Genomic DNA, 22,552 nt, shown 5'->3' on the forward strand with positions numbered 1-22,552 from the left:
ACTTAATACAAGTCATGCCTCTACCGCATCTGGTGTGAACAGCCAGTTAGACCCCTATTTAAAACGCCCAACTTTACAGTAAAAAATAATATGTTTACAGCCAGGTACAAAAAGTTTTTTGGTCTTTATAGCTAATTTTGCCCTTCATGACAACTGTGAGGGGAGTGAAATTTTTTGTAACTCATCCATTTAAATTATATTAAGCCTTAAAGTTCTGCATAATTAAGAGCTTGGCCACGGAAGTGATGGGTGAACTGCCACTGCTATCACTACCAGCAACCAGCCACCTCAGCTCCACCCACGTCCTGCCTCTTTACCCATTTTCAATTATTTGCGAGTGATGCGCAGTGACGTGCGGCCAAAATGGCAACGACAGGCTATGCCAATTATCAGAGGCGGACAGAGTACACAGGTTCATTACTTGAGTAAGAGTACAGTTACCACTTGCTAAATTTTACTCAAGTACAAGTAAAAGTAAACCAGTCAGATGTCTACTCAAGTAAAAGTAAAAAGTACTTGTTTTTAAAAGTACTTGAGTATCAAGAGTACAAGAGTACATTTTTAAATTTTGCATTACTACTGCCACAGTGCACATTGAACCATGTGAGATGATTGACAGCTGTACAGCAAATGATAGAGCTCTGAGGTCAAATTTGACACGAATCAGGAAGAGGAGACACACATCTCACTCCGTTCGCTCTTTGAGCTCTTCAGATCGCATAATTCAGTGGAAAACAAATAGAAATCTTATTCTGTAAGACTAAATATTTTACTAACATGTGATAATTAATCATTATTTCTTCAAATATGCGCACCAATGTACTAATAGCCCTGGGGGATTCTGTATATTTTATGTATTTGAATACAAATAAACCGGAGAAGACGAGAATAAATGTTTAATGATTTCTTTAAAAAAAAACTAACGTTTCAGGTGAATTATTTTGCACTCCTGGCATAAATTAAGAAATGAATGTCACTGCAAACCAGTTTAATAACAAACAGTCGTCAAATGTCGAAGCTGGAGTCTTAAACCTGTCTTGTGATGCTGAGTTTGTCCAGATCAAGTAAGAGTGTGATGTTTTGAAGAGTAATGAATTTTGAACAACAATAATCTGGGATCACCAGTGACCCCCGCCGCTCTCAAGGGGTAGAATTTTTGTAAGCGGTGATGAAGCTCTGTTTTGGTAAACACAGCAAACATTTAAAGCGAAAACTATCATTAAACTTGTTTAGAAAATTAAAATAGTCTGCTGTGTCTTCATCCATTGTTTCGTCCATGGTTTCTTCTCTTATCTAAATTTGACTATTGGGACTTTGGCGGAAAGCTGAAGGTGATAGCTGATAGGCTGTCCCAATCAGTGGCGCCTGCACAATCCAATCACGTTTGAGAAAAGGGAAACAACAATTCGAGGGTTTCTGAGATTTTTCTTTTTTTCTTTTTTTTTATAAGAAGTAACGGGTACTCACGGTTATGGATAGAAATGTAGTGGAGTAAAGAGTACAATATTTGCCTCTCAAATGTACTTGAGTAAAGTCATGAGTACTCCCCAAAAATAATACTCGAGTAAAGTACAGATCCCTCAAAATTGTACTTAAGTACTGTACTCAAGTAAATGTACTCCGTTACTGTCCGGCTCTGCCAATTATTGGCTTCAAAAAACCTCCATATGATCCGGACATGTATCTGGGAGGTTTTAGTACATACCGCTTCATCTTCAAATAAAAATTACAGTATGTGACTTGCTTGCATTAGGTGACCTGAAAATGCAAACAAACTTCTTTTCCTATTGCAGTGAGTATACACCTTTTCCGAATTGCCTGAAAGACCACCTCATGCGAGCGTAAAAACTTTTTTGCAATATTGATGTGTTTCTATTGGCTGTATTTTCAATTCGCAATGTCATTTTGCAAATTTAAAGGTTAATGGAAACACTGCTTGTTACTGCACTCATTTGTTGCTATTAGGACAACCAAAATTAGGAACATACTCATTGAAAAAGACGTGCGACACACAGCGTCAAAGTTGAGGGCGGTGTGAACAGGGCTTTATTTTATGAATAAACGTCCCACCTTTCTTCTGCTCCTCTACTTTCACATCAGACAGGGTTGCGTCTTCCTCTAACTTCTCTTGTCGTTCCATCAGAGTTTGTCTGAGCAACAGCCAGAAGCTGAGTTGACAAAGAAGCTGACAAAGGACACATTTAATTAAATTACATTTGTTTCGAAAAAAAAAAAGTTGCTATAAAACACAAGTACGCATCATTAATGCTAATCTCAATATGCAAATTTCAGCCATTTTAATGGCGGGGTGCATGATTTTTGAAAAACACTTGGGCCGAGTACCAAAACACACTTGTAGCCAATCAGCAGTAAGGGGCGTGTCTACTAACAGACATCATTGCCTGGGTTGCTTATGTGTGGGGCGGGTCTCTCAAAAGAAGGTTCAGATTCTATTGGGTTAGGGGGGTGATTGTTTAGGTGACTTCAAATATCAACATTGGCTTTCAGAGATCATGCATCCCGCCTTTAATTGACCTAAGCCTATGTCTATCACTAAATGTTACCTTGGCGCCTATTTCTCTGCAGGGCACGTTCATTTTCCGGAAGAATCCAGGCACTGGTTGTATCTGCTCAAAACTCCAGATGTACTGAAGCACGAGCAGAAAGTTTCCATACGCCACCATAAAGGGTGAGGTCAGCATGGCGTACTTCCTCCGGTCTCGCACCATCCACAGAGTGCACGACCAGAGCAAAAATACAAACGTCGGCCAGCTGATGTATGTTATACTCCACGCCTTGCAAATAAACAAAGAAACATAACCTAAGATTCACAGTTTTATATCTTTATTTCATATCTATATTGTTGAACCATTTTCTAACACACAAACTGGTGTGTGCTTGAATGTACTGTGCATTTTCTAAATCACGTGCCATTCCTAACAGAAAAGAGGTACTCACAAAAACCTATCGTACTCTTATGTGAAACCTTAAAGGGCATCTATTATCCACAAGGTGATTGGAAATTAATGTGTGTTTATTATGTCCAAACATCACTACAATGAGAAAAAAATCCACCCACTCCTTCATTTTTTCCCCCCATTAAACCCAAGTAGTCTCATTTAACATGCTGTTTTGATTCTATCATCAATGTGATGTCACACTGATATAGCCCCGCCCACACCCACTGACTCACAGTCCTTAATTACCGTAGTTTTTGCTCTCAACGATTTGTACACTGTCCCCCATATCTCAATAGTGAGACACTATTGTCTCAGACTGTATTCACAGGAATCAGATCTGTTTTTGACTTATGGTAGCTCATTTGCATTTAAAGGTACAGACAGGAAATCAGTGCATTTTTGCTCCCACCAAAATAGGGACATTTTGATCATGCTATAATAAATCATCTGTGAGGTATTTTGAGCTGAAACTTTACAGACACATTTTGGGCACACCTTGTAAAGAATGAGCATAATAGGTGCCCTTTAAAAGGGATTTGTTTGTCCTTGGCACAGGATACTTATGTAAGCAAGTGAATAATACGTTTGGAATGGCATGAGACAATGTCAATTCATTTTGGATGAACTCTCTCACCATCATAGCGATCAGTGCACAGATGTAGCTTTGCTTCATGATGAACTTAAAGATTTTTACAAGAGCTTTCGGTGGTCCACCCCCCTCTTCCTCCTCCTCTGTCTTCTCTTCCTCCTCCTCCTCTTCCTCCTCATCCTGATGTGTGTCCAGGACCTCGTCTGTATACACAACTGTCTTCTCTGTGTGGGTCAATAACACAGTGTTTCATTTGGTAGCGATGCACTGGAAAGAGAAATCTTGGCCAAAACTGAAATCATTTGTATCGTCATTACATTTTGGATAATGCATTAAATGGTGTATAGACTAAGCAACCCAAAAGCAATGCACAGTTCATGAGATCGATCCCAAGAGAACACCCATGCTGATAAATCATATTGGTTGAATGCATGAGGCTTTGAAAAAATGTAAATGCAATCTAACAGGACAAATGAGAACTCAAACTGAGGCTGTTAAAGGCGGAGTCAACGATGTTTGAAAAACGCGTTGGAAAAGGAGACGGGCCGACTACCAAAACACACTTATAGCCAATCAAATCAAATCAAATGCCGGTTTGCGTATGTGTGGGGCGGGTCTATCAACAGAAGGTCCAGATTCTATTGGGGTAGGGGCGTGTTTGTTTAGGTGATTTCAAATATCAACATTGGCTTTCAAACATCATGGACTCCGCCTTTAAGGTAAATACAAAAAAAAAAATTACTTTGTTAGTCGCTTGTCATGTTGATGTGTTTTATTATTTAAAGACCCACAGAAGTGCCCTAAAATGCACAGCTTTTGTAATGTTTTTTCCACTGATACAGGAAGTTGTGGGACATATTGAGTAGTTCTTCCCCTTCTGAAATAGCTAATAGTGCACAGTTAACTTCACAGCTTGGAATCTCATAAGAAGCTAAAGTGCAGAACGATGTCATTAAAATCATTGCTCCGTATTGGCGGAAATTAGAGGCTTTAAGTTTATAACGTTTACAACTTCCAAATTGAATTTTTGTTAAGTGTCAAGGTGCACTACAACTCACCTGTAGTTATAACAACTCATCTCTAGTCAAGATAAATAATAGTAAGTTGAAATTACTTGTAAATCCGAGTTGAAATTTTAAAGCAACACTATGTAGTTTTGTGTAAAAATGACTTACAGCTCCCCCATGTGGTTGAAAAGCGCAACAGTGCCTGGTATCAGACAGTCTTCTGTGGGCAGGGGGAGGGGCGGGGCTGTGTGCTCTACCCTCCACCGCCATTTTCAGAGTGTGCTTGTAGCAGCTAGGAGGCTGCTCAGGTTGCAGCAACAGTACAATTTGTCCAGTTAAAAGTGGTTCTATCACTGAAATAATTTTAGAGACATTATTTTAAGGTAAGAAAAACTACATAGTGTTGCTTTAAGGCAGCAGAGTATTTTTTACAGTGTAGAAGGTGGAGAGAGGGGTATGGGATCGGCAAAGGACCTCGAGCCGCGAATCGAACTCGGGTCGCCGGAAGTGCGTTTGCACCATATGTCGGAGCGCTGCTCACTACACCATCTGCTCCGACTGCATACTAGTTTATAGATATCCCTAAGGCTTACATATTCATACTAAAAGCCAAAAGACTAGTTTCAAAATAAAGATATTAATGAATCTCGTACCCTCGGACTCTATAGGTTGTTCCACTTTATACTGTGGTGTGGAGTATCTGTCAAGACTCATCGGTCCATTCTCAATAGGCACTGCAGACACGTAGTCAAAAGATGTCCCGTTGGAGGTGACCATAACCATCTTTAAAATAAGCACAAACACAAGAATTACACAAAAGGAAAGGTCACAGTAGAGGACCTCTGTACATAAAACTTACATGATATACATAATTATAAACTTGTATAACATGCAGAAGCATGCAGTACTTATCAGTGCCATCTTACATTGTTAAAGGGGTCATATTATGAGATTTTTTTCACGATGTAAAATAAGTCTTTAGTGTCCCCAGAGTACATATGTGAAGTTTTAGCTCAAAATATTTCACAGATAATTTACTATAGTATGTTAAAATTGCCACTTTGTAGGTGCGAGCAAAAATGTGCAGTTTTTGGGTGTGTCCTTTAAAATGCAAATGAGCTGATGAAATGCAAACACTGATCACCATAATGGTGGTTTGTTGAAATTAAAACTAAATTGTGTTGTAAATTGTTATCTTTTCACTCTCTTTCTCTCTGCACTAAATGGCCGTGCTATGGTAGGATAGTTCAGATTAAAGGCGGAGTGCACGATTTCTGAAAAACACTTTGGAAAAGGGAGTTGGTCCGACTACCAAAACACACTTGGAGCCAATCAGCAGTAAGGTGTCCAATGATCAACATTATTGCCTGGGTTGCGTATGTGTGGGGCGGGTCTATCAAAAGATGGTCCAGATTCTACTGGGGTATGGGCATGTTTGTTTAGGTAATTTCAAATGTCAACATTGGCTTTCAGAGATCATGGACCCTGCCTTTAAGGGGGGGTATTATTGTAATAAGACTCACTACCTCCACTCTAAAAATGGCTGGGTTATTTTTGACCCATAATGGGGTAAATACTGGACAGAACACGTGCTGAGTTAAAAATTGACCCAATGCTGGGTTATTTTAACCCAACTGTGGGTTATTATACCCCATGGTTGGATAACAACAACCCAACATTGGGTCATTTTGAACCCAGAACAGAGTAATTTTTAACCCAGCACGTGTACAGGCAACCCAGTCTCACCCCATGGCGTCAATATTTGACGACACTTGACCATGCGTCAATATGTTGACGCGGAGGGTATACCTTTCGCGTCATTTTTTGACGAACTGGGGACTTCAATACTATTAAGTCCGTTGCATTATCTTTCCTATTTTCTTACCATTTTCTACCATTTTCGCGTCGGTTTAGGGTTAGATTTACATAATGACATCCCTACCCAAACCTTTCCCTAACCCCAATGCCAGGCGACAACTGTTTAATTTCGCGTACCTAATAGTATTGAAGTCCCCAGTTCGTCAAAAAATGACGCGAAAGGTATACCCTCCGCGTCAACATATTGACGCATGGTCAAGTGTCGTCAAATATTGACGCCACGGGTGTGAGACCGTGTTAGTACAGGCGAAATCTAAATAACCAATTTTTTCACAGGTTTGCAGAGAATGGTTTACCAAAACTATGTTACTGGGTTGATCCTTTTCACATTTTCTAGGTTAATAGAAGCACTGGGGACCCAATTATAGCACTTAAACATGGATAAAGTTTTTCACTCTATGACCCCTTTAATGCAACCTCTGGGCATAATATGCATTTTTATTGGTGCTATTTAAATTGACAAGCTATTTAAATGTGACCAACACATCAAAAGTATCAGTTGTAACAAATTAAAGTCAAGATATGCACAACTTTTGGTGAGCATATTGTTAATAGCCAATAATATAGTTTTGAGCAATAGGGCTTGGGCGTCGTGACGTCATTACTTGTCGTGGCGGCCATGTTGGTTGCCTCCTTTACTGCTGCGCTCCATGCTGCGCTCTGTTTATAGACATACTTTCTCTCAATTGTGTGTCTTAATTTAATTAATTTGTCGTTATTTTTTCAACCATGGTAAACCGTTGCTGTATTAATAATAAAGTTCACATTAAAAGTAATTTACATTAAAAATGACAGATTACAGAAAACTTCATTATGTTTTATTCAATATCGGAAACCAAACATTAACCTCAACCCCTCAGTAATGTGTATACATGACATATAAATGACATTTATATATACGACAGTGAAGTATAACATCTGAATATTAATTTATATAGCTTAAGTCAACATTGAACATAAGGGAACTGTCCCGGTTTACTCGCCCAAAATACGGGAAAATTTCAACATTCATCTTTCTGTTGCTATCCCTCTGCTGACAGCAAAAACTGCTGCATTAACTAAGCTACTTGTGAAGCTAGGTCATACGTGACTTTGCTTACAGATTGGCGTGAAATCGTGCTCTCACAACAACCACGCTGTTATCTTAAAAGGCTCTTTATTAACTCTTTTTTCATATGGATCCTAACCGTTAATAGTTCCGATTTTGTCCACATACCGGTCCCTGCTTCCCTGTTTAACGTATCCCAGTAAATTCCACATCCTTTTCCGGATTTTAACATCTTTTTTCTTTCTTTTAATTCTCCCAACTCCGCCGCTTCTCCTCGTTCAACTTGCTGTATGTTTACATTCGCGAGGCCACCAACACGGCCTCGACGTCCCAGAATGCAACGCGGCGCCCAAGCCCTATATTGGAAGCTGGAAATATCAGGATATCCCATTTTGATAAAATAGTATTTCTTTAAATACTAATATGAAAAATACTATACTATACTATACTATACTATACTATACTATACTATACTATAACTCTTGCCTGTTGCACATTGTAAGGGTTTAATGCTTAATTTTACGTTAAGCATGTTAAATTGTATACTGATTCATGTTATAGATTTAAAATTTGAACCAACATATATATTATGTCATATTTAATTTAAAAATATTATTACATATAATTTTTTATTAAACATTATTGCATTGTGATTTGTCAATTCTCAGTACCGTAATGCAAAAGATAAAATTCATTAATATCTCAAATGCAAACAATTTTATTTGAAAGTGGACATATGATGAAAATCTGACTTTTCCATATTCAACTGCCATTAATGGGGTCCCCAGTGCTTCTATCAACCTAGAAAATGAGATCAGCTCATTTGTATTTTAAAAATGGCACATTTTTGCTCACACCTACAAAGTGGTGATTTTAACATGTTACACTGTCAAAAAATAAAGGTACGAAGCTGTCACTGGGGCAGTACCCTTTAAAAAAGGTCCTAATATGTACCATTTAGGTACAAATATGTTCCTTTAAAGGTACATTTTGGCGGTTCAAAGTACTAATATGCCCTCTTTGGGTACAAAGGTGTACCTTTTTGAAGGGGTACTGTCCCAGTGGCAGCTGTTGTGCCTTTATTTCTGAGAGTGTATAATAAATTATATATATGATATTTTGAGCTAGACTTTCACATGCATACTTTATTTTCTTTTTACTTATTTCACATACTTTGTCCCCTTTAAAATCTATAAAAATTACAGTAATGAGAAATAAGTATTTAAATGATATTTTATTGTGTTTGCTTGATTTTAAAAATATGACCTGGATTTGTGAGCCTGACCCAAAGACTTCATTTACTACAGTATTTAACCCAAAAGCCATTGAATCAAGAGCATCACACACACAAACACAAGCCACAAAAAGCCAGAATCAATTACACTATATTTGTCTCAAGTTAAAATTTGCAAACACAGAGTTGCATAAGACTTGGCAAAACCACTTGAGCGCAAACCTCGGAGGTGCTGTAACCGTCCTGAGTGGAAATGAGCTAAAGAGAGAGAACGAGACAAAGAGAGACAGCAGACAAGGTTAGGCGAATGTATTGAGCAGATCACAGGGTCGATAACATTATGCTGTTCACTAACATCAGTGCTGAGTCGAGCAAAACACAGCGGCACGTATAGAGACCGGCACTCCTAGAAAAAATCCTGTAATGCTGATGAGGGCAGTGCGCTAAGATAGACGCTATAGCTTCAGAAAACATCACCACCCTTTGAATGTGATTTCACTTAGATGGTCCTGCATCAACATCCTTGATGGCCTTGCATGTAGCGTTGGATAAAAGCATTTGCTAAATGAGTAATTCATATTAAAACAAATCCACAAATATTTACACTTAGGCATCTAGCAGACACTTTTATCCAAAGCGATAATAAAAACAACAGCTTTAAATTGCTTTACACTTCATTCCCATTTACTTTTACTGTTTATTAAATTGTATTATATAACACATTTTCAATTCAACGCTGAATGACACATAACCCTGAAGATAAAGGTAATTAAACAAGATCCTGTAATCAGTATGACGTCAAACAACATTATTTACACATCACCATGCCAATTCCCTGGATGAAGATAAAGTAACACAGATTGATGTTGACAGATAAACGGCTTGATGCTCCTCACATTTCTTTCCTCTGTTTTCTGACGGACTTTCCACCAAAGCAGACGCTTTCTGTCGGATGTGTGAGGGACATTATTGCCCACAACCTCGTTTTCCTCATTTTCCTCGTTCACCTCATCTTCCTCACACTCATCCTGAAGGAATATAACAGCGAGAATTTAATTATATTACATGCATCATGTAGCATATCCAGGATATAATAAAGATGCTTAACAGAGCGACTTCGTGCGATAGGACAATGCACAAATCATTTGATCGAGTGACTTCATGACCAGTGTTTATGATCCAACATTGATCTTTCTTTGAAGTCTCTTTTCATGGTCTCAGATTTACGCTGTCATCATGACCGTCATGTCACACAATAATCAAACTTTAAAGCTAATGAATCAATAAGCTCACACATGTAGGGTTTTAAAGAGGCCGTGTATTGACCCGGTATATAAACCTGGGCACTGCGGCGTGAAGGGCAGATGGTCGGAGGGTAAGAAATGATTTAGGGAGATTAAAGGCGTTGGTGTTTAAAAAATAGCTTTGATCTGTAATGCGTGCAGGTGAAAAGGTATAAATTATGAGTCCTCAAACATTCCTCAAATTCCTCCTTCAACAGGATTACTTGTATAAAAAGACAGTTCTGTTTTTAACTCTTATACACTGTAAAAAGTGAAAGCTGTACAAAGTGTTACCAATCGAAATATATATGGGTGATTCTCACGAAACCATTGAAACACCACGGCACTAATGATTTTAGCTTTAAAATGTGTAATATAGTAACATCAAAAAGCATCAGAATTAACACAATACTGTGTTCTATCTTGCACAATGTGTGATTTCAACATAAGAATTTATAATTGGAAATTTTATCTCATTTTCTGCTGAAATTCTCATTACCGCAATGTGTCTGGCTGTGTTTGAACATGCGTTATGTTGTAATTTAATCAAATTAACACAAAAATATTAAGAAAAAATAAATAAATGGATGTTTTGCTAGACTACTTTAGATGACAGAAAAAATATTTACTGAATATTCATGTATAATAATAATGAAGAAAAATTAGGAAAATGATGTGTCCATGCCTGATGTTCTCATCCTCCGCAACACTTTTTGAGAACAGTTTAAGCACACATACAGAATTTTAATAAAGTTTGATTTTGAGTGACCAAGCACATGGACCAGTTACTTCAAGATGGCTACCAGGTAAGATCATTTTTTTTACAGTTAATTTGAAATATTGTCTTGTCAGAATGCTTACACGACATTTTGATTATCATTACCGCAACAGATGCTTTTTAAATGTTAATTTAATTAATAGAAGCATAATACTTTGATTTTAAATGCATGTGCAGAATCTTCAAATTATGTTCTTTCAGGTTTGTCATGTCATTTTGAAAATTGACACATTTTGAAAAGTGTTGATGTTTTCTGACTGTTGCGGTAATGAGATTTTTTAGGACTAATTTTTTAAATTATGTTACAAAAAGTGTTCAATGATAAGTAAAAGTTTATAAATTAATGTTCCCATTTACTCCAGACTTTGTTTTTCAATGTCTGGTGGGAAAAAAAGTAAATTTAAGCAATTTTTACATTTTCATGCTTGACATTTTTAAAACCAAGTTTTCGTGAGAATCACCCATATATTTTTTTATGATTTTTGAAACAAAGAGTGTATAGCGAGTTTTATAGCAATGAAATCAATGTTTAGGTGTACAACTGATACGAATGTAGAGACACAATAATATCTGTGTAATAAAATATAAACCCAGATTTTTATGCTACTCATATGCAATACCTACCTACACAGAAACATACTGCATGTACGGCAGTAAATTATACAATTAAACTACTCCAATACATTATTTGAATGCAGAACTAAGCTCACCACAATCGTAGGGTCTTGCAACCACAGACGAATCAAGGTGGCCAATGTGTAGTATAGTACCAAAAGCATGATGGGATTGACAAAATGGTACCATTTTAGCCCACTGTTGACCTCAAACTTCCAGGTCGAAGAGCAGTCCGTCCGAACAATAGAGGATATACCAAACAAACTGTGGAAGAACGAAGATTTTACGTTTATAATGGGACATATTTTCCAAATGCAACAGGATGTAAAATGAAAATATGAAAACTTTAATGAATAGTTCACACAAGAGCTGTAATCTGCATTATGCTCCTATATACTGTTCAGTGGATCAGTGGTAGAGCATTTGAAACACAAAAGGTCATGGGTTCGAGTCTGGAGAACACACACACTGATAAAAATTTTTTATACGATGTAATGCACTTTTAAGTTGCTTTGGATGTAGATGTAAATGCATTAGGACAGAAATGGTTAATATTTGTCATTTACTGTAAAACCTGATCTCAGGAATTTCCGTGGGATAGTCACGGAATTTTTTGCTAATTTTTCCGTGGCATTTTCACAGATCTCCGCATTTTTCCATGGCTCTGCCACGAACTGTCTTTTTCCGTGGCATTCTCACGGATTGGTTACTCAACCTATTTTCCTACCACTGTCGCTTCGCTTTATGGTTAGATTTACATAAAATGACATCCCTACCCAAACCCAACTCTAACCCCAACACCAGGCGACAATTGTTTAAAGTTTAGAAAATATAAAAGAGTAAAGCAGAAAATTTTTTATAAACCAATACTTAAAGTGACATACTAACGCAAACACCAAATCTAACCCTAAACTGATGCGACAATGGTTTGAAAATAGGAAAAAGCAGTTGAGTAACCAATCCATGAGAATGCCACGGAAATAGACAGTTAGAAAAATGCGGAGATCCGTGAGAATGGAAAAATGAGCAAAAAATTCTGTGACTATCCCACGGACCTTTGTGAGATCATGCTGCAATTGTCATATGTACAAGTACTGTGAACAAGTACAATGGAAAACATTTTTTAATGTTTCTTTATAGATTATAGACACAATACATATGGTGCGTGTCAAAAATGTACAGAAGTTAAAAAATGTACAAAGTAACTTTGATATACAGTAAGTCTTAAGTCACCATTATTTTTTTTTTTTTTGCAATGTTATAGTGATCATATGTAATTATTTCTCAGTCTCTTTATTAGAATACAACAGAAACTACCACACATTTCGGTTAACACTTTACGTCAAGGGATGTTCATAAAACTGACATGACACGTGCCATGAACATGAAGGAGATTTTATGCACGTTTATGAAAAATGTCAGTTATATAATTTTTAATGCAAAGATGACATTGTTCGAGATGGTTTTTATGACAACTTGACATTAACCAATACATACCCATTAAAATATCATTAAAGGCGGACTCCACGATGTTTGAAAAACGCGTTGGAAAATGAGACGGGCCGACTACCAAAACACACTTATAGCTAATCAAATCAAATCAAATGCGGGGTTGTGTATGTGTGGGGCGGGTCTATCAACAGAAGGTCCAGATTCTATTGGGGCAGGGGCGTGTTTGTTTTGGTGATTTCAAATATCAACATTGGCTTGCAAACATCATGGACTCCGCCTTTAAGTGTTAATACTTTGTCAAATGGTTTTATAACAATGTCATGAATATTCCTCAGCTTATAATGTTTTTTTTTTAAGTTTCCTCCAGGTGTTTAAGAAATAAAATCAATGATTCAATAAAAATAATAATAATAATAATAATCTTTGTTTTTATTGTGATTTTACATTTTCTTTTTTTCTCTTTTATATATTGTTTTCTCATTTCTATGTAAAGCACTTTGAATGACCTCTGTGTATGAAATGTGCTATACAAATAAACCTGCCTTGCCTTGCCTAATTAAAATCGATAAAATTATATTTTATTGTACTGTATTTGGAGACCGATTCACCTAAAATTAAATGAAAACATTACAATAATGGGTTAAGCCATGCAGCTTGGATCCATATCGCTGCAAAGTTAATTACATTAAATAAAATTGATTAAATGTTTTGTTCATGTTTTCCTTCTATGTCAGATAATTTGTGTATTAATTAGTTAGTGTTAGTTGTCTTTTTTTTTGAGATATTGAGCAAACACATAAAGCTAAGTAAAATATTTTGACATGTCTGTTGCAAGGTATTTAAAATTATTTGACAATTATTTGTAATGTTAACACATTAAGCTAGTAGATTCTTTAGAAGAAGTTTAATAACTATTCTTCTATGTCATGTTTATGACACATTTATTACAAGTTATGATGTACAAGTTGCCATAACAAAGACATTTCAAACAATGTCATCTTTGCATTAAAAATGACATAATTGAGCAAATGACACTTAAAGGCGGAGTCCACGATGTTTGAAAGCCAATGTTGATATTTGAAATCACCTAAACAAACACGCCCCTACCCCAATAGAATCTGGACCTTCTGTTGATAGACCCGCCCCACACATACGCAACCCGGCAAGGATGTCGGTTAGTAGACACGCTCCTTACTGCTGATTGGCTATAAGTGTGTTTTGGTAGTCGGCCCGTCTCCTTTTCCAAAGCGTTTTTCAAACATCGTCGACTCCGCCTTTAATGACTGTTGTCATAAAATCTCCTTCATGTTCATGATGAACACCCCTTCAAGTAAAGTGTTACCGAAATGTGTATGTAGTATTAAAAACTGTATAAAAGTATAAGCTGAAGTGTCAAGTTTTTAAAGTAAACTCCCCTTTCACTTGAGCAATAGCAGGCAGCTGCAGGATCTCTTAAACCGAAACAAAATTAAATCCTAATTTATAATTTTAATTGAATGACAAAAAAGCTCAAGATGTGTTTATGGCCAAGGGAGCTGATGAAGACCTGTGGTCGAAACGTTGTTTTTTAATATTTAGAGCAGTATTAGCAGTGTGCCGATTTTTGTTATTTCATTATTAGTGCCAAGAGAGGTCACACACAATTTTTTTTTATTTTGTGGGTTTATTTTCCCTTTGTGTCTTAATTTAAAAGTGAGAAATAAATATGGATGGAGATTAAAACTTTGCTAAAACGACAAAGCTGGTGGTGGTGGTCTAAGACTTTTGCACAGTACTGTATGTTCACTTCAAGAGACAGGAAGAGAATAGTCACATGACCATGGGCCATGTTCAGGGAAAAACAGGAAGTGATGTCAGAAGCAAAGTCTGTCAACGCTGTCACTCAGCATTGATGCAGATCAAGGCGATGCCTGTGTTCATGCCAAAACCGCTTTTAAAACAAAGCAACTAATACCAAACAGCTGGATTATGTTAAGACATTACATAACACATGTGCTCTGTCATTTTCTGTTCAAATTAATCTTAAGAGGTAAGGCAGGTAAGAACTATAAAACAAATAAATCTTCTTTTAAAAAAATAAAAAATGTTGGGTTGTTTCAACTTATATTTGGGTAAATTATGGAACAAAACCAAACATGAAGTCTGTTATAGGCCTGCACAATATTGGGGGGAACTAACATTACAAATGTTTTGTTTTTCTGCGATGTACATTTGCGAGGTGAGAAATACTGGATGACTTAAAGCTGCGTTTAAGAGAAATTAACTTCTGCTTCGCATTTTTTTGACTGATTTCTCTCAGGGATATCTGTGATTTCCTTTTGCAATCTGAAACCTTTTTATATAAAAAAGTCCAAAATAGTTTATTTTCAGAAAAAATGTTCTGTATGTTCTGCAATGTGACTATTGCAGTGTCGCTTCTGGCATTGTGATGTTAATGCTGAAAGATATATTGTGCAGCCCTCGTCTTTTAGTTAAAAAAAACAACAGCCTAAGGCAGAAATGAAAGTGCTTGTAGTGGAAAGAATAACATAACATTCCTTATACTGATAAACCCATCTGAATTGTTTGCACTTATACAAAGCAAAACATTAACCAAAAGAATGAGCGGAAACAGAGTTCAAATAAGGCATCTCTACAATACATACAGACGTAATGGCTGTCTGAGACGAGGCATTCATTGAATCGATACCCATACAGTATATACAGTCAAGGGCAATAGCATCAAGGGTAAATTATCATAGGGTGCAGATGCCATTTTTTCAGCGAATAACCTTTTTTGGTTCCCCAAAGAACCTTTCAGACAAAAGTTCTTAAAGTGATACTCCAGCCAAATATCAAAATCACCTCATGATTTACCCTCACACAATCTAAGATACATATGTCCACAATGTTTCAGACAAACACAATTGGAGTTATTTAAAGGCGCAATGAAATTAAAATGAAAAACAATATATATTAATATTATGGTTTTATTAACAAATTACTTATCTGTAATATACATTAATATTGTGGTATTATTAACAAATTACTTATCTGTGAGCTTCATTATTTTTAAAAAAATTAGTGTGTGCTCATAATCTTTAATCAAAAATGCTAATTAAGAGTTTGGTTCCAAAACGCAATAAATCCATTTTGACAAATTTTGGAAGTGACAAGATGAAAACCACTATTTTCTGTTACAAACTTTCACATAGCATCTTTAGGTTATAACAACATTAAAAATTCAAATCCATAACTTGATTTTTAAAGATTTATTATAAAAACGGATTATTTTTTCCACAATATGCAATAAACCCATGACAAGTTTTTTTTCAAAATGCTATAAATCTATTGAATCAATTGCCTATATAAATGTGCATTCATCTTTTCCATTTTATATTCATTTAGTTGACTAGTGTTATACACTGATAAAAAAAACATTAACATTAATGGCATTAATCAAAACACTTACTTTGTCATATTAAGAACACTGTCATTGCTTCGGTTATACTTGACATCGTTGCTTAACATTTTTCACAGCGATCAGCTGTAAAATGTTTTGGTCCTGCTCGATTTCCATTGACTTTGAGTAAAATTATGGAAAGTTTTTCATAAAATCCCCTGAGGTCAATGTGTCGAGTTCCTCTTGCGTGAATTATTCGTTGTTGATGGCTTACGTTTCTTTCCCGTTACAAAAAAACATCACAGGTTTATCAATGCCATTAAAGTAATATTTTGTTTTTGTTTGTTTGTTGATGAAGAAGTACAAAGTAGATGAGGAAAATTAGGATTCCATGTACTCAACACGCCGCCATTGTTTGTTTACATTGCGTGGAACGGTGGGCTGTAATTTGTGGAGCGAATTTATTGCATTCTGTAGAAAAGGAGGAGTGGCGTTTATTGCGTTTTGGGAAAAAGGGAGAAAAGATGACAGAATAACACGGCGGATATTGGATTTTGCGTAAAATTAAGAATTTACTTTTAAATACTGACCTGATATAATACTGATTCTGGCAGTAATTAATTTTTTTCAAAAAAGCCATTTATTGCGTTTTGGAACCAAACTCTTCAAATCTCCTCCCCTCCTCAAAACGATCTCTCTTCACTTTCAGTCATATGGTATGGCATGTGGGCGGGGTCCGGGAGAAAATCGCAGCGATTAACAATGAGCAACACGACCCAACTACAAACGATCCAATCAGATCTCGATGGACAAATTCAAATCCAGCCCTGCCTTATTTCATTCCAGAAGCCGTTTCATTCGGATATACGTCACCACGGGGAAAATAAGACAATCACTACTTTCGTTTCATGGCGACTTTAAGTAAATGTGACCCATGCTGGCAAAATTAGTTGGAGTTGGAATGAGCAAATTAAAAAATATATATATATATATATATATATATATTGGCATTCCACACATGCTCGGTTTAAAAGAAATCTTCACCTACATGAACACGCAAAAACACATGATCACGCGCTGTCAAGAGCATACCACACTAGCAGGCGGTGATATAACCCTAATCGTAAAGCCACGTTGGCCAATCAGAAGCCTTAATCATAAGCAAAAACCCTGCAACCGGTGTTTCTGAAAAACCTCACCTACTGCAGATACTGTGTTTCCGTGTGGACAAACGGCCGAACCGGGTAAAAAAGGTCACAGTTTAAAAATACCCATGTCTGTGTGGACTAGGCCTAAGGCTGTACAGAGAATACAGGTGGAAATGAACACAACAACTGGTGATAAAACTCATAATAGGATTTTGTTAGTGGATATGCTGTCAAGATGCAGTGAAATGTTACTTCACCCCAGGACCCAAACATTGAAACCTCTACATACAGCACACACACATTGATAGATGGCTCCATTTACCAGCCCTCTTGTAAAATGTAAGACCCTGTGTTTGTTTTATGTATCTAATCGTGTTGGAGAGTCCAATATGTACAGTAATGGTCGGCCCCATCTCCCCTAGGGGCCCTATTGCTGGTTCATAATAACATATAAATCTAACAAAGGCCAAACACAAAGCACACAACATGTGTTAGATGTGCGTTTAGGACAATACATTTATAAAAGCTATCGACGCACACTTCACATGATACATTTCGCGGATGGGTTATTGTCAGACCAGACAAGGCCAGATGGAAAACAGGTAATTTTTTGCACCTCCTGGGTCATGTCTGTCTACCAGAGGCCAGACACAGGAAATTGGGCTGTAATACGCTGCGGGTATGATAGGTATTATATTTATTATTTATGATGCAAGTGAATATGCACACATACAGTAATATGACATAATATATCAGTGTTACTGGGCCTGTTGTAAGAGCTTACAGCATTTATATTCAGAGTCTATTGCTTTGCAAAGTGAAAGTCTACGAATGTTCCTTGAAAGTTCCCAACGTTTCCAAAAACAACGTTCCAACATTTTTCTTGGTTGTCTGAACATTAGAGGAATGTGTCATGGTTCTGCCATTTTGTCCTTTGTTTAATCTAGTCTTGTGGCAGAACCATGACAGACCCATGTTTTGTGTGAGAGTACTGGCTTTGTTTATTCCTAGCCATGTGCTCTCAGTCTCGTCTCTTGACCCCGCCCCCTTGTTTCTTCATTAATTATCCCATTATTGTTTGATTTATATCACCTGTTCCCCTCTTGATTTGTTCCCCTATTTAATCCTCTTGTATTCATTGTCCTGTGCTTGTGCATTGTTGTCCATACCTGTGAGTACTCTGTTTAAAAGTCTAGTCTAGTGTTTATATATATCAAGTGTGTATTGTCAAGTTTAGTGTTTTATGTCATAGTCTAGTCTTGTCCAGTTAGGTGTTCATTTAGTATCTTGTTATGTTGTTTTGCCCCCTCGTGGGTTTTATTTTCAGTTTTGTCACAATAAAGGTCTTTAGTGTTCATCTCAGTCTGCATTTGGGTTCATCCTTCACCAAACCTTAACAGAATGCACAAGCCCTTTAAGAACCCAGCAGACTGGATGTACCGGCGCTGTGCGAGGAGAGGACGCAGCTTTTCTGTGGTACTTGAACCAGGTCCCACCTGGTACGATCCTCTCCTGTTTGGACCCGGGGTCAATTCTAGGAGGGAGCCAGCCAGAACCGCTGGTCCCATCCCTTTGTCTGCCATCCCGGAGGGTCTCACCGTGGGAGTTCTGGCGCTGGAGGACCCAGCGATCACCACTCCAGTTCCTGCCAGCTCTGTCCAGCCCACTGACCTTCGTGGTAAGCGTGAGAGGAGGGTTTCGTGGGAGTCGCCGTCCGAGGGGTCCTCTTCGGAGCCTGCTGCTCCCACCACTGTCCTCACCTCACCTGCCACAACATCTGCGCCACGTCCGCGCAAGAAGAGGAGGAGGAGAGGTGTTGTGGACCCTCAGCCTCAGTCTGCGCAGCCACCGCTGCAGCCCCTGCCGTCTGCGCTGCCGCACGCAGCGCCCCCTGTCACGGTCCCTGTCTCGCCAGCGCTGCCGGACGCAGCGCCCCCTCTCCCGGTCCCTGTCTCGTCCGCGCGGCCGGACGCAGCGCCCCCTGTCACGGTCCCTGTCACGTCAGCGCTGCCGGACGCAGCGCCCCCTGTCACGGTCCCTGTCTCGTCCGCGCTGCCGGACGCAGCGTCCCCTGTCACGGTCCCTGTCTCGTCCGCGCTGCCGGACGCAGCGCCCCCTGTCACTGACCCTGTCACTGTCTTGTCCGCGCTGCCGGACGCAGCGTCCCATGTCTCGGATTCTGTCTCGACTCCGCTGCCGTACGCAGCGCCCCCTGTCACGGACCCTGTCTCGTCTCCGCTGCCGGACGCAGCGCCCCCTGTCACTGTCTCGTCTCCGCTGCCGGACGCAGCGCCCCCTGTCTCTGTTCCTGTCTCGTCTCCGCTGCCGGACGCAGCACCCCCTGTCTCTCCAGCTCCTTCTGTTGTTTCCTCCCCAGCACTGTCATCCTGTTCGTCTGCCTGGTCCCCTGCCACTGTCTCCATGTCCTCCCTTGACTCTCTCCCCTACCCTGTGAGTCCTGGCTCGCCCTCATCTGCTCCCTTGTCTTCCCCTACCACGCCCTGGAACCCTACCTTGCCTCCTTTTGTTCCCCTTACCCAGTCTGCATCCCCAAGCAAGTCTGTACCCTCCAAGAGCCCCACCAAGTCTGCCCGGACTCCTCGTCCTAAGCCCTCCACCACCCCTGAACCCAAGACCCCTTGCCCACCCAGCTCCACCCTACCTGGACTTCCTCACGTGAACTCTGTTTTGCCTCCGCCCCCCCTCCCTTGTTTGTTGTTTTTATTGTGTCACCCCAACCCTCTTGTAATGTTATCTTGTCTGCCCCTGTGTATATTTATCATGTTTTCTTGGTGTCTGTCTTTCTGTCAGTCTGTCATGTCTCGTGTTTAGTGTTCCCCTTGGGGAGCGTCTGGTAGCCGCTCCTTAAGGGGGGGATTCTGTCATGGTTCTGCCATTTTGTCCTTTGTTTAATCTAGTCTTGTGGCAGAACCATGACAGACCCATGTTTTGTGTGAGAGTACTGGCTTTGTTTATTCCTAGCCATGTGCTCTCAGTCTCGTCTCTTGACCCCGCCCCCTTGTTTCCTCATTAATTATCCCATTATTGTTTGATTTATATCACCTGTTCCCCTCTTGATTTGTTCCCCTATTTAATCCTCTTGTATTCATTGTCCTGTGCTTGTGCATTGTGCCCTTACCTGTGAGTACTCTGTTTAAAAGTCTAGTCTAGTGTTTATATATATCAAGTGTGTATTGTCAAGTTTAGTGTTTTATGTCATAGTCTAGTCTTGTCCAGTTAGGTGTTCATTTAGTATCTTGTTATGTTGTTTTGCCCCCTCGTGGGTTTTATTTTCAGTTTTGTCACAATAAAGGTCTTTAGTGTTCATCTCAGTCTGCATTTGGGTTCATCCTTCACCAAACCATAACAGAATGTTACATTCTACCATTTTCAAACGTTTTCAATGTCATCTTTTACTGTTCACACAATGTTTAAAGCAACGTTTTTTTTTGCTTGTTACGTAAATGTTAGAGAAAAATTTAATTTGATTTAAAAACTGTTATAAAACATTATTTCTGAATGTTTGATAAAAATATTACTGTAGAAAACACAATTCACTTTTCTCAAAACACATGTTTTGTTTCATTTGAAGTCACCATTATGGCGATCAGTGTTTGTTTTAGTTGGACTAAAAGTGTAGTGTAGTGTGACCGCCCCTTCACTTATTTTATATCATGTAAAAAAAAAGAGTAAAGTTAATATAAGGTTGGACTTCAGACCATTAAAGGGACACTTCGCCCATTTGCATAAAGCTTTGTGAAGTTAGAACCATGTTTTTGAATGGCCAGGCATAAGTTTCTCAGTTGCCGCTGAGACTGGAGAAATACAGATTTCAGTGTTGCACTTCCTTCTTTCAATGATGTAAAAATCATCATTTTGCATCATTGAAAGAAGGAAGTCCAATATCTTTGTTGAGTGAGTGAGACTACAAACTTTTTCTCTGAAAAAAATAGGCACCAAATTCTAAATGTATGTTACATTTCGACTACAAATATGACACACTTCCAATAAAGATTGTGTTCCTACGGGTGAAATGCTCCTTTAAATGATGTGACATTTGCAAATTATAATTCCCTAAATACCCCAGTATTACCAAATTAGCTGCCCAGGGCCTTTACCAAGACACACCTGGCTTAGATTAAATATACAGTATGAGCATCTCTGACCTGGAATAGCTGTCATTGGGTCTGATGGCCTCCTGAAGAAACTGAAACTGGTTGGAATAAAGTATGATGAGATGTCCAGCGCTGAAGATGGCCATGAGAACGCACAGACAACTGAAGAGGAGCCTGTCAAAGGTCCTGCAGAAAGACCACCACGTGCACAGACCCAAAAACACAAAGAAGTAGACAGCCGACGTCAGAGAGGGCAGCATGATACCTGTTGACGAGGAATATATAGAGGTGGTTAACCGAACATGGTTTAGGTCAAGCCAGGACTAGGCCTTAGTTGTATTAGGACATTTAAGTAGTATACTGGTGCTCATCTTGAGACAAAACAATGGCATGGATATATGTTAAGATTTTTAAATGAAGGCAGCTCAAACATGCATTTAGCCCTGCCCAGGAAACCACCCAAAAATGTACTTTTGTGTAAAGCAAGAAAACACAAAAACATTAATGCTCCTAATCTCATCTTTAGAGTATTTATTACATATACAGAAAATGGTAAATGAACTCAGGGATGAAAGAGTGACAGCATGCGTGTCGATGGCTCTCTAACCTGTTAGGCCCAGCAGAATGGTGACCACCACCTGACCAGCTGTTGTTATCAGGTTACCGATAATCTCCTTGAGTTTACTGGCCACTCCTGCTACTATACGCAGGACCTTCATCTTTGTGCTCTCCTGAACCTCTTCCTCCTCCTCTTCCTCATCCAGGCCATCTTCCACCCCCTCTTCTTCCTCTGCTTCATCTTCAGCATCAAAGTCTTCATCTACGAGCACATCATCATCGTCCAGTTCCACCTTCTCATCGCACCCCTCCTGTGCATGGATAACATCAAATTCATTTACATTTTTACACACACTTACTAAACATCTTGTGTTCCTGTAACTGGTGGAGCATTGCATTCGATCCCACTTTGGTCACTTTGGATAAAAATGTCTGCCAAATGCTTAAAAGTAAAAAATGTATACAACCAGAGCAGATTGAATAGTGAGACCTGTATCCAACAAAT

At 38.6% G+C, this 22,552-nt stretch overlaps 1 protein-coding gene across 1 annotated transcript in view; it reads right to left on the minus strand.

The window, feature by feature from the left end:
* Positions 1-22,552, minus strand: part of LOC129443167 (piezo-type mechanosensitive ion channel component 2) — a 146,674-nt gene that overhangs the window by 78,409 nt on the left and 45,713 nt on the right. The window contains exons 6-14 of the mRNA XM_073857068.1: positions 22,097-22,358; positions 21,541-21,754; positions 11,488-11,656; positions 9,613-9,744; positions 8,939-8,974; positions 5,210-5,339; positions 3,595-3,773; positions 2,565-2,795; positions 2,071-2,185 (exon numbers count right to left, since the gene is read on the minus strand). Of these exons, the coding sequence (XP_073713169.1) occupies positions 2,071-2,185; positions 2,565-2,795; positions 3,595-3,773; positions 5,210-5,339; positions 8,939-8,974; positions 9,613-9,744; positions 11,488-11,656; positions 21,541-21,754; positions 22,097-22,358 (1,468 nt within the window). The remainder of the gene's footprint in view (positions 1-2,070; positions 2,186-2,564; positions 2,796-3,594; positions 3,774-5,209; positions 5,340-8,938; positions 8,975-9,612; positions 9,745-11,487; positions 11,657-21,540; positions 21,755-22,096; positions 22,359-22,552) is intronic.

Source organism: Misgurnus anguillicaudatus, chromosome 2 (assembly GCF_027580225.2).
Source record: "Misgurnus anguillicaudatus chromosome 2, ASM2758022v2, whole genome shotgun sequence".
Taxonomy (NCBI): domain Eukaryota; kingdom Metazoa; phylum Chordata; class Actinopteri; order Cypriniformes; family Cobitidae; genus Misgurnus; species Misgurnus anguillicaudatus.